At 43.1% G+C, this 14,819-nt stretch overlaps 1 protein-coding gene across 2 annotated transcripts; it reads right to left on the bottom strand.

Moving 5' to 3' along the window:
- Positions 1-219: 219 nt before the first annotated feature.
- On the bottom strand, positions 220-13,831 carry LOC119659985 (BTB/POZ domain-containing protein KCTD12). 2 transcript variants are annotated; one of them, XM_038068357.1, is made up of 2 exons: positions 12,665-13,831; positions 220-712 (listed from the first exon to the last, which is right to left on the bottom strand). In XM_038068357.1, the coding sequence occupies exon 1, from the start codon at positions 13,418-13,420 to the stop codon at positions 12,716-12,718; it is 705 nt and encodes a 234-aa protein (XP_037924285.1). In that variant the 5' UTR covers positions 13,421-13,831; the 3' UTR covers positions 220-712; positions 12,665-12,715. The 2 variants fall into 2 exon arrangements, with proteins under 2 accessions (XP_037924285.1, XP_037924284.1); XM_038068356.1 differs by having other exon boundaries at positions 12,661-13,829.
- Positions 13,832-14,819: the final 988 nt, after the last annotated feature.

Genomic DNA, 14,819 nt, shown 5'->3' with positions numbered 1-14,819 from the left:
GTATGAAGGTTTGATATATTACTATCATCATTTGCTTATTGTTGTTATTATTGCATGTATTGAACTTAGAGTAATTAGTAGTTGCTTAGTTGCTGCTGCTCTATATATGTGTGTATATATTGTATGTAGGTTTTCCGTTACTCTTCTCCGCAATAGATTTTCAATATAATTTATTCTAATACCCTTTTTCAATGCATCGAAATAATCATTGTATTTATAACTATTTTGCAGCAATTTTTTTTTCACTTAATCTGATTCCATCTTTTTATCCTTTTTTGTATCTTAGTCGACGAACCTAATCTACAAAGTATTGTATTTTAACTACTAAATGATGCCGAGAATGAATGGTTTTCTGTTGTTACTATCTCACAAATGTTTTCTATTTTTGTTACATATTTACTTTATTATTCATTTTTGATTCACTACAAAAGATATGGTCTAAAATTCTCCCAAAAGATTTTCAACTCGATTGGAGGATGATTGTTGTTTGATTTGCTTTTTTGTTTCGTCCTTTTAGTGTTGTTTTTCAAAAATTTAACTTTTTTCTTCAACTTGGCTTGTGAACATGAATCTGATATTATACATACATACATAGTCATAAGCTTCTAGGATGTCTATTATGTGTTTGACCAAGTATTATTACTAAAGGTGTTGGTTTTGAGTTCTCGTGTCTTCTGTATAAGGCGATGTTGAGTGGAGAAGTGGACCGGGCCTGAAAAAAAAAATTAGATAATTTCCTCAATTAGTTTCCATTTAATTCCATAATTTGCAATAACAAACAAAATTTACTGGAAAAAGTGCCAAAAATCAATTTGTCTAATGTGACTTTCAAACTCCGTCACCCACTGGAGCTGGGCTGAAAATCTTGGAAACGTCCTAAAACATTCAATAACCGTTTGGCAACTTTCTAAAGGAAAATACCAACACTAATGTGCATTTCTATGTGTCTGAAAAGTTTGTTGAGATACTATCATGAGTTGGAAGTCGCATATCATTATTAGAGGAACAAATTGTATTCGAAAGCTCACGGAGGAGTGAAAGGTCATGGTGAACGAATCAACAGATGGTCCTGATGCTACATCTTTGGCTTCGATGCGTATTTTTATGGTGCCGATGACAAATGGAAATTCCTCATTGATGAGGATGTCGAGACAAAGGATGCTCCTAAGCTATATTCTTTTATATCCCACACAACCTTGCAATTGAATGTTTTATTGCCAGAGTGAAGGTCTTCATTATATATGGTCCCAAGACTAATCTTTATAAGACGAAATACTTCATCTTAATTCTGACCAAAAGCATCTCTACTCAATTCATATTCTTTATTGACTCGTGAATGAATGCGAATTCCCTGTGCAATCAGAAATAATTAATGTGAAATTCCTGTTTTGGTTCTATTGTGTCGGTTGCGTGAAGAACTCCCGTCGTTAACACGTTTATATACTATTCCCCTGACTCCACCTGCCCTCCATGAGGATGACTGGCTTCGATGTTCAGACAAATCTTAGCAAGTTAATTCTCGAAGATGCCTCTCCCACAATTTTTCCACGAACGGTTGTGGCAGTCGCGTGGTACTTTACCTTCCTGGATAACCCGATTGAAGGATTCACTGAGCGACAGTGTTGGATCTTCTTCGCTTTCCAGACCTCAGATTTGATGTCGTCAGGTCCTGTTGCTTTCCTTGAATTTATTCGTTTTATTGCTTCCTCGGCTTCAGTGGCGCTGACATGAAGGTCCTGGGCGCTTAACGTGAATACCTTCCGTGTAGACATAATCCCATGGTCCTCTTCCGACATGGATTTATTTCGAGATCACAATCAGAGCCCCACCGTGACTGGCATGGCGGTACTGGTTTATACAGAGTGCAGGCTCAGCATGCATATCAGTGGATGCAAAGCCTATCTAACATCTCTGCTGCAACTAAGTACGGTACTCGAGTTGTTCAACACAACTCCACGATTGAGCCCTAAGGAACTCTGCCACGATGTAGGCGTAACCACAACCACCATGAACTCCCACAAGGCGGCCAACCGCAAATAACCAGGCCGAGAACACACCCTCCAGGAATTGTCCTGGAGCATATCCTCTCAGAGGGTTATCCCGGTTTCAATGGTACCAAATAACCTCCGGTGAGGATTCGTGGCAAGAGCCACTTAAGATGAGTCCCTTGCAAACTCGGGTCTGATCGCCCCCCGTGGGGACGGCAACGAGTTAACTGGAATTAGCTCGAAGGGGGGAACCGCATCGAAACCTTTTCACCAGTCAACAAACGCTCTGTGTACAATACAACACTAAAGACGTCACAAGATAACCCTAGCATAAAACACAGAAGACTGGTAGCTATCCACCACGCCACTATGGTCATTCGCCCATTATACTGCAGGTGAAGCAACGTCGACGAACTCCCTCCTTCGTCGGTAGGCAGCACACGCGAATAAATTAGCGCATTGAAGTATATCACTGCTACCAAGGCACTGGTTAAAATCAAAGATACTGTTCATCATGTGAACGCCCATGTCGAATAGATTACGGATGTCACAGTAGACTGGGCAGACACAGAGGACATGGAACCATTCCTCTGAGTCAGCTCTGACTCTTTCAAGCTTTCATGCCCCATCAGGATGAAGCCCATCTCATGCCCGAGGTCCACGACGGAACTTTCTCTGGCAGACACATATCTGACGTACTTATACGTGATCCGACCTTTCCACATTCGTTCCATCTAAGCTGCCACTTAGATTTATGCTCTCATCTAACACCCTTTTGACCGCTAGTGGTCCTAGACCCGCCACTTGATCCACACTTACTAAGCCTGTTTCCGGCAAAGGTACACCCCTCCTGATCCTGTAGGCCGTGGTACGCCGGACTATCTCTAGATCAAGAGAAGGAACATCCAACAAGACCTGCATGGCGTCGGTTGAGACCGTACGACAAACAGGAAGACATGCTTACAACGCCACTCGCTGACAAGCGTAGAATAGTTCCCTGTGGCGTCATCGCAAAATCATACAACATAGGAGACCCGTACGTAGCATATGCCAGGAAGAGTCCCACGTAAATGGATCTAGCAGCTCTGCTGTTTAGACCCCATTGATACCTCATTACATGCTTCAACATACACATCAATTTAATTAACCGTGGTTTGAGCTTGCGCAGGTGCGGACCGAAGGACATGCGTTCCGCGATCGTGACTCCCAAGTAAGTCAATTTCTACCGGTATTTCAATAAAATGTCATTCAGTTTAACCAAGGGCGGACGACGTAGGCAGCCTTTCAGCATCATCGCGACGGTTTCATCCGTTGAAACTACGCGTTAACGACGCGCATTTACTTAGTATCCAGCTGCTGGAGCTCAAGTCGACTGTTCCCCTCAACAAGAATTCCAAAGACGTACCTGCTATCACAACGGACAACAAAGTTCTTCTCATACATTAAGGCGTCGTCGGTGGACCTGCCAGTACGGAAGCCATACTATGTGTCAGACACCATATGAAATGTTTTTAACCCAAGTCGCTGGACCATAATCTTCTCCAGGACCTTGCCAAGGGCCGAGAGAAAAGATATTGGATAAGGTACTGTACCACCGAGGATTACTCTCTTCCTTCTCTGGTGACTTCAGAAGCACGACAAAGGCCTCTCTTGTCATTTTTAGTGTGCAGTTTATCGTAAAGATCTTTGTGATGGACCGTTCGGGTAACAGCGATCGTTTTCTTTGCTTCTCGCTTAGCATTTTTGTAGATTTGCCAATTGGACGAGACTGCCTCACAAGATGATGCCGAGCACATAATAAATTATTCCTTTAAACCATTGACGCCAGTGGAATTTTTCAACCTGCAATATATGGGAGTGAAATCTAGTCCACATTAATACACTAAACATGCCAAGTGGAAAAAGCTATGAAACTCTAGCCTTTCCACTTACGAGCTTTTTTAAAAAACTGATTTTGGGTACCAAAAATATCCCTTTTGATAGGTATGGTTTCTAGGTGCTGCCCCTGTTACGTTGTGAGTAGCTAGATCGCAGTCAGTCATTAGGTGACTTCCACGAATTTTCTATTTAAATTTACCATTCAGTTACGCCATACAAATATATGGTCCTCTTGTATAAGTATCCGTGGTATCTTTTGTGAATTAGATAAGTCAAATGGAAGCCTCCTGACTGGCTGTCATTGTCCTACTCGCAGTACAATGGGAAATTAGCACCTGAAAAGTATACCCGTTTTGCCACAGCAGTTGGCCTCAGACTTAGCATTCCTCATAAATTCCTATTTTAATTTCAATCCTATTAAGGCGATATTGGGACAATGGGAAAGCAAATATTTAAATTTCTGTCGAGCAAAGAATCTTTATAAAGTTTTCAAAAAGTAGCGAAATTACCAGAAATTTTAATTCGCTTAAAATCTCTCTAAATTCGCAAGAATGGGAAAAAAAATGAGGGAATAACTTAGCCTTTCAACAGACCTAGTGACAGTTCTTTGGCTTATTCTTATTCAAAAAGGTGTTCGGTTTGAGGTTACTTCCGAGATGTTGTCCCATTAGACTGGCAAAGGTTCGGTTTTCGCTTTTTCTTTGTGGGATACATTTGGCAACATACCTGAGTATATCCACAAGGAGAAGCTGGGGAAGGATAATCCGGAATAGACATCGGGTGGAATCGCGGAAGCCATAGAGGCTGAAGAGGGTAGGATCAAGTAGGGGAGTAGATCTGTCGTCCAACGAGAAGAAGAAGTTGGACGACCTAGATCTTTTAGGGCTTAAGGTGGGCAGTGACAAGCAGGAAGGCACACTGTCGGAAGAGTCGATAAGGAGAAGAGTTTCAAACACCCAGGTAAACCTGCACCATGCAAGAGCTGTATCTGCAATGATGGCAAGGGAAATCTCCATGGAAAACACTGGTGTAGCTGGCTCAAGAGTAATGGGTGTACCAAGGGCAAATTTGTGGTCTGGAAGGAGGAAGTATCCAGGGTGACTCCGCTTAAGACAAATTTCATTCCTAAACGTAATTTAAAATATGTACGTATGTCTTTCAGAGTTCCTGAATGGAGTCCTTTTGGCTGGCCAAGTTTCATTGGAAGCCGGAGGGAGAACTCGGGAGGCAAATGGCATCGGTCTGGTTTCCAAAAAACGACACCGGGATATCACCGGAGTCAGCCACTAGACTGCTGAAGTTCTGGGAGAAGAAGATGCTACTACTTCTCCGCGGCTGCGATGTCAACGCCCATCACGAAGTTTGTAGAAGCAGCGGCACTAATTGAAGAGGTGAGTACATTTTAAAATGTATTCTAAGCAATAAGTTGAAATATGTAACATAGGGAACAATCCAAAATTCGTGACCAGTACTAGACAAGAAGTAGTAGATATAGCTCCAGGGAGTACTCATATGAACGGGATGGTGAAGAAGTGGAGGGTGTGGGATGAGCCCTCTATGTTAGATCACAGAATAATCGGATTCGACATGAAGGGCAACTTAGAATAGTAAGAATTTCAGGAGAATGGATTGGGACTTTTATCTCAAAGGGGTGCTGATATCAGGAGCGAACTGGAAATAGCGGTGGAATACTTTACTAAAGTCATCATTGTGCGTAGGAGGTCAGCTGTCTGGTTAAGATCATGAAGCCATCAAGGGATGTATCCCGGTGGAACAGGAACTTAATCAGAATGAGGAAATGGGTCCGAAAACTCTTTAACTAGACAAAACAATCCGGTGACCGGCCGAGGTACAAAAACGCAGTGACTGCGTGTAGGAACGCGATTAGGGAAGCAAAACGGAACAGCTTCAGGGAATTCTTTGAAGGGATCGACAAACTACAGAACAGAACAGTCTATACCAAGCTATAGCCAGAGATAAGGCAAAATCTTCTGTCTTTCTAAAGAAGGGAGATTGGTCATTTACCGGGAATGAGGAAGACAGAGTACATCTGCTTCTCAGAACTCATTTCCCGCAGTTTTACTTTACCGCCGAAAGGCGACAACATTTTGCCTGACACCCCAGCAACAAACAGAAGGAGAAAAACGCAGAACTTTAAACTAGCAAAAGAGGTATGTTCAGAAGCTAGGGTAAGGTGGGCAGTGGGGACCTTTAAACCACTGAAATCACCTGATTTAGCCTTACAATATATGCCAAGGGCATGAAGGCGGGTAAAAGTGGTCTTCTTTCCGAAAGCGGGGAAAAAGGACCTTTTTCACCCTAAGTCTGTAAGACCAATTTACCTAACATCTTTCATACTAAAAGCGAGGAAAAAGAACCTTTTTCACCCTAAGTCTGTCAGACCAATTTACCTAACATCTTCCATACTAAAAAGTGTGGAGAAAGTCGACTATAGTAAAACTAACGTTCTAAAGCCCAGTTCCCTACATAGGTGCCAACAAGCTTACTGGGCAGGACGTTCAATTGAAACTGTATTATACCAGCTGACGGGTGTATTAAGGGATGGCATTGAATCAAAAGAAAATAGCACTGTGCGTATTTGGACATCGAAGGGGCGTTCAATAACACATCGCACACAACCTTTCTGGCTTTCTGAATGGGTAGAATGGTAGAGGGTAGGCAGACTGAAGTATCGACAGGTACAAATTCTATTGTCATGAATACTGTTCAAAGTTGTCCGCAGGGCAGGGTATTATCACTGCTTATGTGGAATATGGTAGGTGGTGAAATTTTAGGAGAGCTAGGAAATACTGGAATACAAGTCCAGGGTTACGCTGACGACATTGTTTTAATTTGTAGGGACTAATATGCGAATACGCTACGTGATAGAATCCAAACTGGACTAAGAATCACTAGGACCTGGTGCAGGAAGGTGAGGCTGCGCAACAATGCAGCCAAAGCCACCGTAGTAGTAGTAAATTACGCTGCGAGACGTATGTTGGAAACCAATGATTACCTGTGGGGCGGTAATCTGCGCAGAAAGAACTGAACTCAGCTTACATAAATTCTAAAGATTGGTTAGCGTGAGTATCAGTGGGGCAATGGGGACATGCCCAGGGGCATTCCTGGAGACCCTTCAGACTAAGTCGAAGTGACGGTTCCTCAAAATTCAAAGGAGAGAGATATAGAGCGAACGAGTCTTCGCAGTAATAAAAATCGTGGAAATAGCGGGGCTGGTTTCAATGACCCTAAGGGAGGTAAAGCTCCAAAGAGAAATCAGGGAAGCAAGGTCAAATCGATTCGGAACTGATGAACCTTTGAGAAAGCGCCAGCCGGATTAGACGTTTCCAACAAGGAGATTTGATGGTGGAACCGGAAAAGTCTCCGGGTAAAGTGGTTCAAAATTTCATCGGCAAGGTTTAAGGGAAGAGGAATAATTAGGGGCTAAAAGGTAGAAGATTGTGATACAAGGTAAAAGTATTGATAAAGTTCACAAGCTTGATTTGTCAGGACAAAAATAGCTGACATTTACATAAACAGCTGTTGTGCTCCACCAAGCGCGACGATAGTAGAATAGAGGAAATGCCAGGTATGTTGGCCTCGGATGCAAGTAGTTGAAACCTTAAAATCATAGCGCGAAATTTCAAAGAGTGGTTCTGGATTAGGACGGTCGAACTACACCATTGGCCCTATTTTGCTCGAGGATTTTGCGCAGCTGGAATGCTGGGTGCTTGCAAAACCGTTAATGTGGCCACTTTTCAAAGGACAGGCTCAGGTTCAATAGTTGATGTGGCAAATGTGAGTATTACATTAGCAAGGAGAATAGTCTGGGTCGTTAGTGAGCACCATACTGATAGTCACACATCAGGCAATTTTTCTCCAGATCGAAAAAGCGCCACGTAATGGAGTTAAATATCAGGGCTCGTCCGTGAAATTCTTTGAAGGAAATGCATTTACAGACATGCTATTGAGGAGCCGCAAGTGTTCCAATGGCTCAAGTCGTTAGAGCGCTGAGCTGTCGTAGCAGAAGGTCGCGTTTCAAATCTTATTGGTGGCAGAAGGATTTGTTATCGTGACTGGATATCAGATACCAGTCGATTCAGCTGCGAATGAGCACCTGAGTCAAATCAGGGTAATAAACTTGGGTGAGCGCAATGCTGACCACATTGCCTCTTACAGTGTACTGCAGTGTACCGTTAGTGTCTTGAATGAAGTGCTCTAATACACTTCAAGGCCCTTATCCAATATGGATTATTGCGCCAACGATTATTACTATTATTGAGGAGTCATGATCCTAATGGAATGGCTTCAAAAAGGTAGCACAGATAATGTGGCGCATAACGAGGGCATGCGATGCTGCCATGACGGGGCGACAATCCTTACCAATAGGCGGTCAAACGATTGATAAAACAAAGAAATCGTGGAATTGCAGGCTGCTTGCTTTCCAGGAAGAAGGATCTGCGACGGGAAACGAAGATGCGAACCTTTGAGGTAGGTTTAAACAGGCTATATGGAACAGTAAGCGAGAATGCTTTAAGGAACGTTGCACGGAGGCAGAGCAAAACCCCTGGGGAACAGCGTACAGAGCGAACACCATAACTGACCCGCTCACATCGTCTTCTTGATGTAGTGATGGCGCTCTTCCTGCCGCATAAAGGGGACCTCAAGAAAATGTGATCAAGTGCTGGACGTCTTTACCATATCTGCGGTAACCGAGGAGGAACTTGCAGAGATTTGGCGGAAAATCGGTGATAACAAAGGTCCTGGTTTGGGTGCTATTTCTAATAGAGCCTTTAAACTCACTTTTAAGGCAAGACTCGACTCGTCTCAGCATATTTGAGACATATATGGTAGAAGGAGTTTTCCCCGCTCGGTAGAAGTAAAAAAACTAGTTTTGCTCTCGAAGTCCAATAATCCACTAGGACATTTATTATCACACCGCGCGGTTTGTTTTATCGACACAGTAGGAAAGATGCTTGGAAGGGTTATCTACAATAGAGTTCTGCCTATCGTAGAATATAGGGACAGTCTATCGTGGCGACAGTTTGGTTTTCGTCAAGCTCGTTCAAAGATCGACGCCGTAGACGTTGTTTAGTTTTGAAGTTCGGTCGGGACGCGATTGCCTCTCAATGTGTTCAATTGAGTCAGCTGGGAATAAAAAGCTTATTGGCTAAAACGAGTTTCCTTTCCTATTTGACTAAACTCCTCGAAAGTTACCTCTGGGGAAGGATTCTTTTGTGCGATACGGTTAGGGGACTCAAATAGTACATCGACACAGCCGGAGTAACAGAGAGCTCAGTGTTGGATCCTGTGAACGTGATGTACAACGGAGTCCTTCTCCTTCCTGTGCCAAAGGAAGCCGCGCTGTAGTTGTCGTCGGGAAAACAATCTGAATATGTTGAAGTGTATGCTATGCGAAACCATCAGCGTTATTAAAGTGGGGCTGCCCTTGAGGAACAACAAACGGAGGCCGTGTTGATTACCAACGGTAGGAAAAAGAATACTATTAGTGTTCGTGTTGTTGGCTACGTAATCACTTCAAAGCAATGATTAACGCGAAGATCAATTTCAAGGGACACTTGGACTATGCTTGTCAAAAAGCTGCAAATGCCTGCGTATCGGTAGCGTGGATGATATCTAACATTGGAGGCCTAAGATACAGTCGTAGACTACTTGTGGCCGGAGTAGTTCGCTCTACCCTGTTATATGCGGCACCGGTCTGGGGCGAAGCACTAGCGTGTGAGAGCAATCGAAGGAAGGTAAATATAATTGACTGCTTAGTGGCGCTAAGGGTTTACGGCGCTTTCAGGACAATCTCAGCCGACGCAAAGTATGTCATTGTGGGAATGAGCTCGATGGACATTCTGGCAAGTGGGACACCCTGTCTGTATGAGAAAAGGAGAATGAATTTATCCAAAAAGGATACAAAATGCCGAAAGATAGCAAGGTGAGAATCGCTGAAAGTTGGCAAGAACAGTAGGATAACTGACAGAGAGGTCGCTAGACCACACTCTGATTTCCCGTATTGAGGTGTGGATTCAACGATGATACGGCGAGACTAACTACCACCTAATTCATTTTCTGTCAGGTCATGGTGGTTACAGGAAGATCTGTATTCAGGTTGGATAACTCACTATTTTGCCCTGAATGTGGTTGGAGGCCTAAGAACCTGGAGCATGTGCTGCTCTACTGGCCGCGATTTTGTTCAGAGAGGAGGAACCTGGAAGACTTTCTTGGAATCAGCATAACCCCTTAGAACATTGTCAGGGAAATGCTGAAGTTAGAGGCAAGCTGATGGGCGGTCAACTCTGTCATGAAAAAGATTCAGGCCGAACTTAGAGAAGCGAAGTACACAAGGTGGGCGCGAAGAGCGGAAGGTTTGGACGCTTAAAGTACGAACGATTTGCAGCGATTCCGCGGGGAAGGAACAAGAAGAAAATGGGGATGGTTTTGGTGGATGAGGATTCCACTTACTGTTGCAACCTCATGCGGTAGTGTCTTTGAAAGATTTTCACATCCATCCATTAAAAAGTTAAGAAGTCAGACAGCCAGTGAACCGATTTTCAATAAGGTTTTGTTTTCAACAAGCGTTCAAATGACTGCCTAAACCAAGAAGAGTTTCCGCATTATAGTGGGAATCCTCACTTTCTATGCATGTTCTGGGACAGTGTCTGCCACTTGTTTAAAGTAGGCTGAGCCACCTGGGAGAACACCTAATACCAGATGCCCAGTTGAAATACTTGGAAGTAGGAAGTAGGCAAGCTACTATTGGTTATAGGCTTGTTTTGCATACTACAGTTAATAGGTACACTATAAATAGTAAAATGGGCGCATTAGGACGTAGTGCAACTTCCCTTAACAGAGTTGCTATTTTTATGGGTACTTTACTACACTACACTTTAGTCAATACAGACTGAATTGAAACAGTCGAGTAACTAGCGGCCATTAACAAATCAGGCTGTACTTAGAAGGATCCAAATGCGATTTCTAAGGGAAAGGCATTTTTTTGGTCGAGTTGCTGCACGGTCACTGTTGGGTGAACTCCAACTGAAACAATTGTTCGACAAAAGGAAATAGAAGAGGGTGCTTCCCAGTCAGAAAGATCCTTTAGAGTAATACACCGCATCAACAGTGTTCTAATTCAAATAAAACTGTCTATACCGATGTAGGTAACTTTAGGAGGACCAAGGTTCGGTAGCAATGAAGGGGTTGAACTCACTGTGCTGGAAGAGAGCCAATCGTCAATAGTTTTGTGTGTGATGTAATCAGGTCAAAAAAATCAACAAAGTTATCACTGTCGAAGCAGATAGGGCCCTAAATTGGTTCTGATATATTCATCTGGGGCTAATAGTTATTCAGACATACGGCGGAGGGATTATTTCTATAAACGCCGAGCGCTATTGTTCTATCTTGAACTGTTTAAAAAATCAGACTTTACTGATGGTATTTGGTAGGAACAAGAAAGCATGAATAACCATAGAGCGGGTAACATACTCATAGTATTGAAGCATAGAAATCAAAGAATTGAAGGACTCAGTAATTTAACCCAATTATCCTACCAATTGGCCCATGTGTTAATATAGATGGACCAAATTCTCCAGGGTTATGCCCAATAGAAAGTTCAGAAGATCCTTGGGGTTTTCGGTGAATTTAAGGACAACATACCATTCAACTTCTATAAAAAATTTTATGGAGCAAGCGAAAATTGGTATGGAAGGATCCTCAAGAGACCCGCGGGGTAACTGACAGAAAAATATATTATTTGAATTCTAAATGGAATCACCCCATATGGTCCTATTTGCTGTGTTCGATTTCAATTTTTATTTCGACCCCTCTTGTCGGGAATCTCGAATAGCCAAATTGGTCAGCGGGCGTAGTTAAAGAAACAAAAAAAAAACGGAAAGGAACACACGCCTCAAAGCAATATATTGGGGCCAATCTATACAAAATGCAAACATATTCCAAATTGGTTCCTATGAGAGCCCCATTGTTTCCAGTTAGCGATAAATCAAAATAAACATTTCTCTCTTATTTGCATGATTTATATCAATAGATCCTCAAGATTTCTATTCAACTTTTTGCTTCGCCATTATATTCCTTTCATTTTTCTGAGTTTCCGTTCAACAAAAAACAAACAGAGCCTCCGGCAAAGTTTAGTCTTGTTTTCAGTCTCCATTGTGGGAGTCGAGAGTCCGATGTTCGTTCTATTTTTGCCAGTTAATATGTTTAAAAGTTTGCAACGTTCTCGGAAGTCAGAGCACAACATGCTTATATTTGTTTTGGATACATATTGGAATTTAGTCAAATAATTTGAAGCAATAATTTCGCCTGGTCCAATCCAAAATTCAAGGAGATTTGCGTTTGTCCATATAACCCGGAAATTTGACGCTCTTCCTCCTTCATCTGACTACCCTTAAACTGTTGCGTTGAATTTGTGGGGGCAATTAAATAGTGCATAAGGTAAACAATTCGGAGCAGCCCCAGCAAGTTCCGAACAATACTCACCACTATTCAACGACAAACTTTTCGAGTCTGCTCCCGGCCGCCCCATCAACAAACTAATTAGACCAGTTCCACTTTTCCACTCAGCAAACACAACTTGAAAAACTTCAATACCCTCCATTCATGCTCATTGATTTATCCAATTATGACTAGAAATTCATAGTATTTTGTTGCTGTAGCAGTTGTTCACGCTATCTGGAAAGTTGTCCCACGGAATACACAACCAGCTGTGGCGGTGGTTCGATGGTGGCAAAACAGAAAATAAAAAGGAGAAATTCAAAAATTTATTTACCCACAGGGTTTGCTCTACGCGAATTCTGCCCATAACAACGAATACTTTCTCAACTTTAGTCGCGGACGAAAACGAATTCATTGTAATGATTCCAGCGATTCTCCTCAGCATCGACACCAGGCTTGGGTTCGGCCACTGACCCAGCTGTTCCTGAGCCACAGCTTCCGGCCATACGAAATCCTTGCTCGTGCAGCATGTCGAATGCCTGCTCGATGAAGCAGTGCTTGAGGAAGAAGCGGGACGTGTAGCGATCCGGACCGCCGTGGTCAGGATCTCGGGATTCATTCAAGGTGTCGCCGAACACATCACGGCACAGAGCCACTCTTCCGCAGACCAGGAGTCTGGAGAGTTTTCGGAATTTCACGTCCGCCAGACCGTCCTTGCCGAACTGGAAGCTCCCCCGATATCCGATCGTAATTGATCCACTCGGCCTAGCATCACGCTCTTGTTGCATGCACTCGACCATCGAGTCCAGACGGAAATGTTCTGCTTCCTTCCTCAAACGTGCGCGCTCCCGAAATCCTTCCGGAAGGTGAATTTGTTTATCTCGCAGGAAGTCCAATATGTATCGAAAAAGCACCCCGTCCCGGTCGAGGAAGTACCTTCCTTTGCTATCCTTAATTCCGTTCGATTTTGCATCGGAAAATATTTCGTAGAGGAGCGAGTTCTTATCAGTGAGGAGCGTGGCGAAGGTGGTCGTGTAGTGCACGCCGCCGACATTGAGCTCGATAATTTCCTTGGACTCACTATCGCTGGCCATGGTCGGAAGGCTATCGGAAACTATCACGTGAAGGGGGAACTGAAAACACGGGAACAGTACCCAGCACTTGCACTAAACTAAAACGAATCGAACACAACGCGAGCAAGCGAAAAGCCCAATTGTCCGGACAGCGTCTATTGCACGAGAGATTCACACTATCACTGAGTTGGTCCAACTGAACGAACTGGGACTGGAGTGAACCACGTAGCGCCGTGCATCCGTGTCCTTACCGAAGCGCTCGTCGACGTCCGTAAATCTACAGGATGCCTCGTTTATCATTCACCTAGGGCTAACGAACGAGCGAAAGTTTTCTTGGTCCTGCCATGCACGCACTCAACGCAGAATCCGTATACAAAAGCTACCACTATCTCGTAAATAATTCTCTTTATCGATAACATAAAGTCGAGTGGGTCTTCTGTAGGTGCGCGCAATTTATACATAAAATGGTTCTGCTGTTCCATCAACCAACGATCCCATGATTCCCAAGCTTCCCATTCTCCAGCCCGGACAACCCCCCGGACACCTCATGCTTCCGAATGTTTCTCACGCCTGGTATCGTAGTCTGTATCGTAATTGTAAGAGTCGAAGTGGGGTTGCCGTGGAGCGTGATACGAGCTTTGGAGCAAAATAGATAAAAGATATCAGATGCAATATTTACATCCCCCAGAATTGTCTGTATGACGTGTTTATCACAAAGTTTTTTTATGCCCCGAGTAGATTACTGCGGGTGGTGGACGGAATAAAATGCCAATCGTAAAATTCGTCGAAAATGATGTAAACAACGTTAAATTTAACGATGTTTTTCGATGTCGGTATTTTAGCGACTAAAACATAAAAAAATTATTTAAATTTTTCGAAAACAGTTTGAAACTGATTCATGTATACAAACCTTCAGTGGTAACTTCAAGTGTTGCTTTCCGTGAGAAGGAATCTGAGACGAGAATGGGGTCGAAAATATGTTGCGCCCCTTTAAGTTTCCTTGGTCTGGGATCCTCCCATCTTCATCCACTTTAATTGGGTCCATGGACTATAAATTCGAATTAATCTTGAAAGATACTTTTTACCCATTTTGACATGTTTCTAGGAGTGCTACTTTCAGATCCTTGGAAAATAATAATGCATTTTAGATACCTAAAAGAGACACAGCACAATCTATGAAAGTTTCGGTCCCCACTCAGTTAAGTTTACCATTTTTACGATAGAAGACTTGTGAGAGCAAGAACGTCCTTAAGTATCCTTTTCACCCTCAGTAATGACTAGGATAAAACACACTACTATACTCCTCCTCCTCACCTTGACTTCTAAGGTTCTGTGTAAAACAAAACCTTACTAAAATCGGTTTAATCTCTGCCTGGCTGCCTGTCTGTCTATCTGTTTATAGAGGAGGAAAGCATCAAAA

The sequence above is a fragment of the Hermetia illucens genome, chromosome 6 (genome assembly GCF_905115235.1).
Source record: "Hermetia illucens chromosome 6, iHerIll2.2.curated.20191125, whole genome shotgun sequence".
Lineage (NCBI taxonomy): Eukaryota > Metazoa > Arthropoda > Insecta > Diptera > Stratiomyidae > Hermetia > Hermetia illucens.
This window is presented reverse-complemented; position numbering and strand designations above follow the sequence as displayed.

Coding starts and splice junctions, on each gene's coding strand:
- LOC119659985 (XM_038068357.1), bottom strand. CDS start 13,420: ATGGCCAGCGATAGTGAGTCCAAGGAAATTATCGAGCTCAATGTCGGC.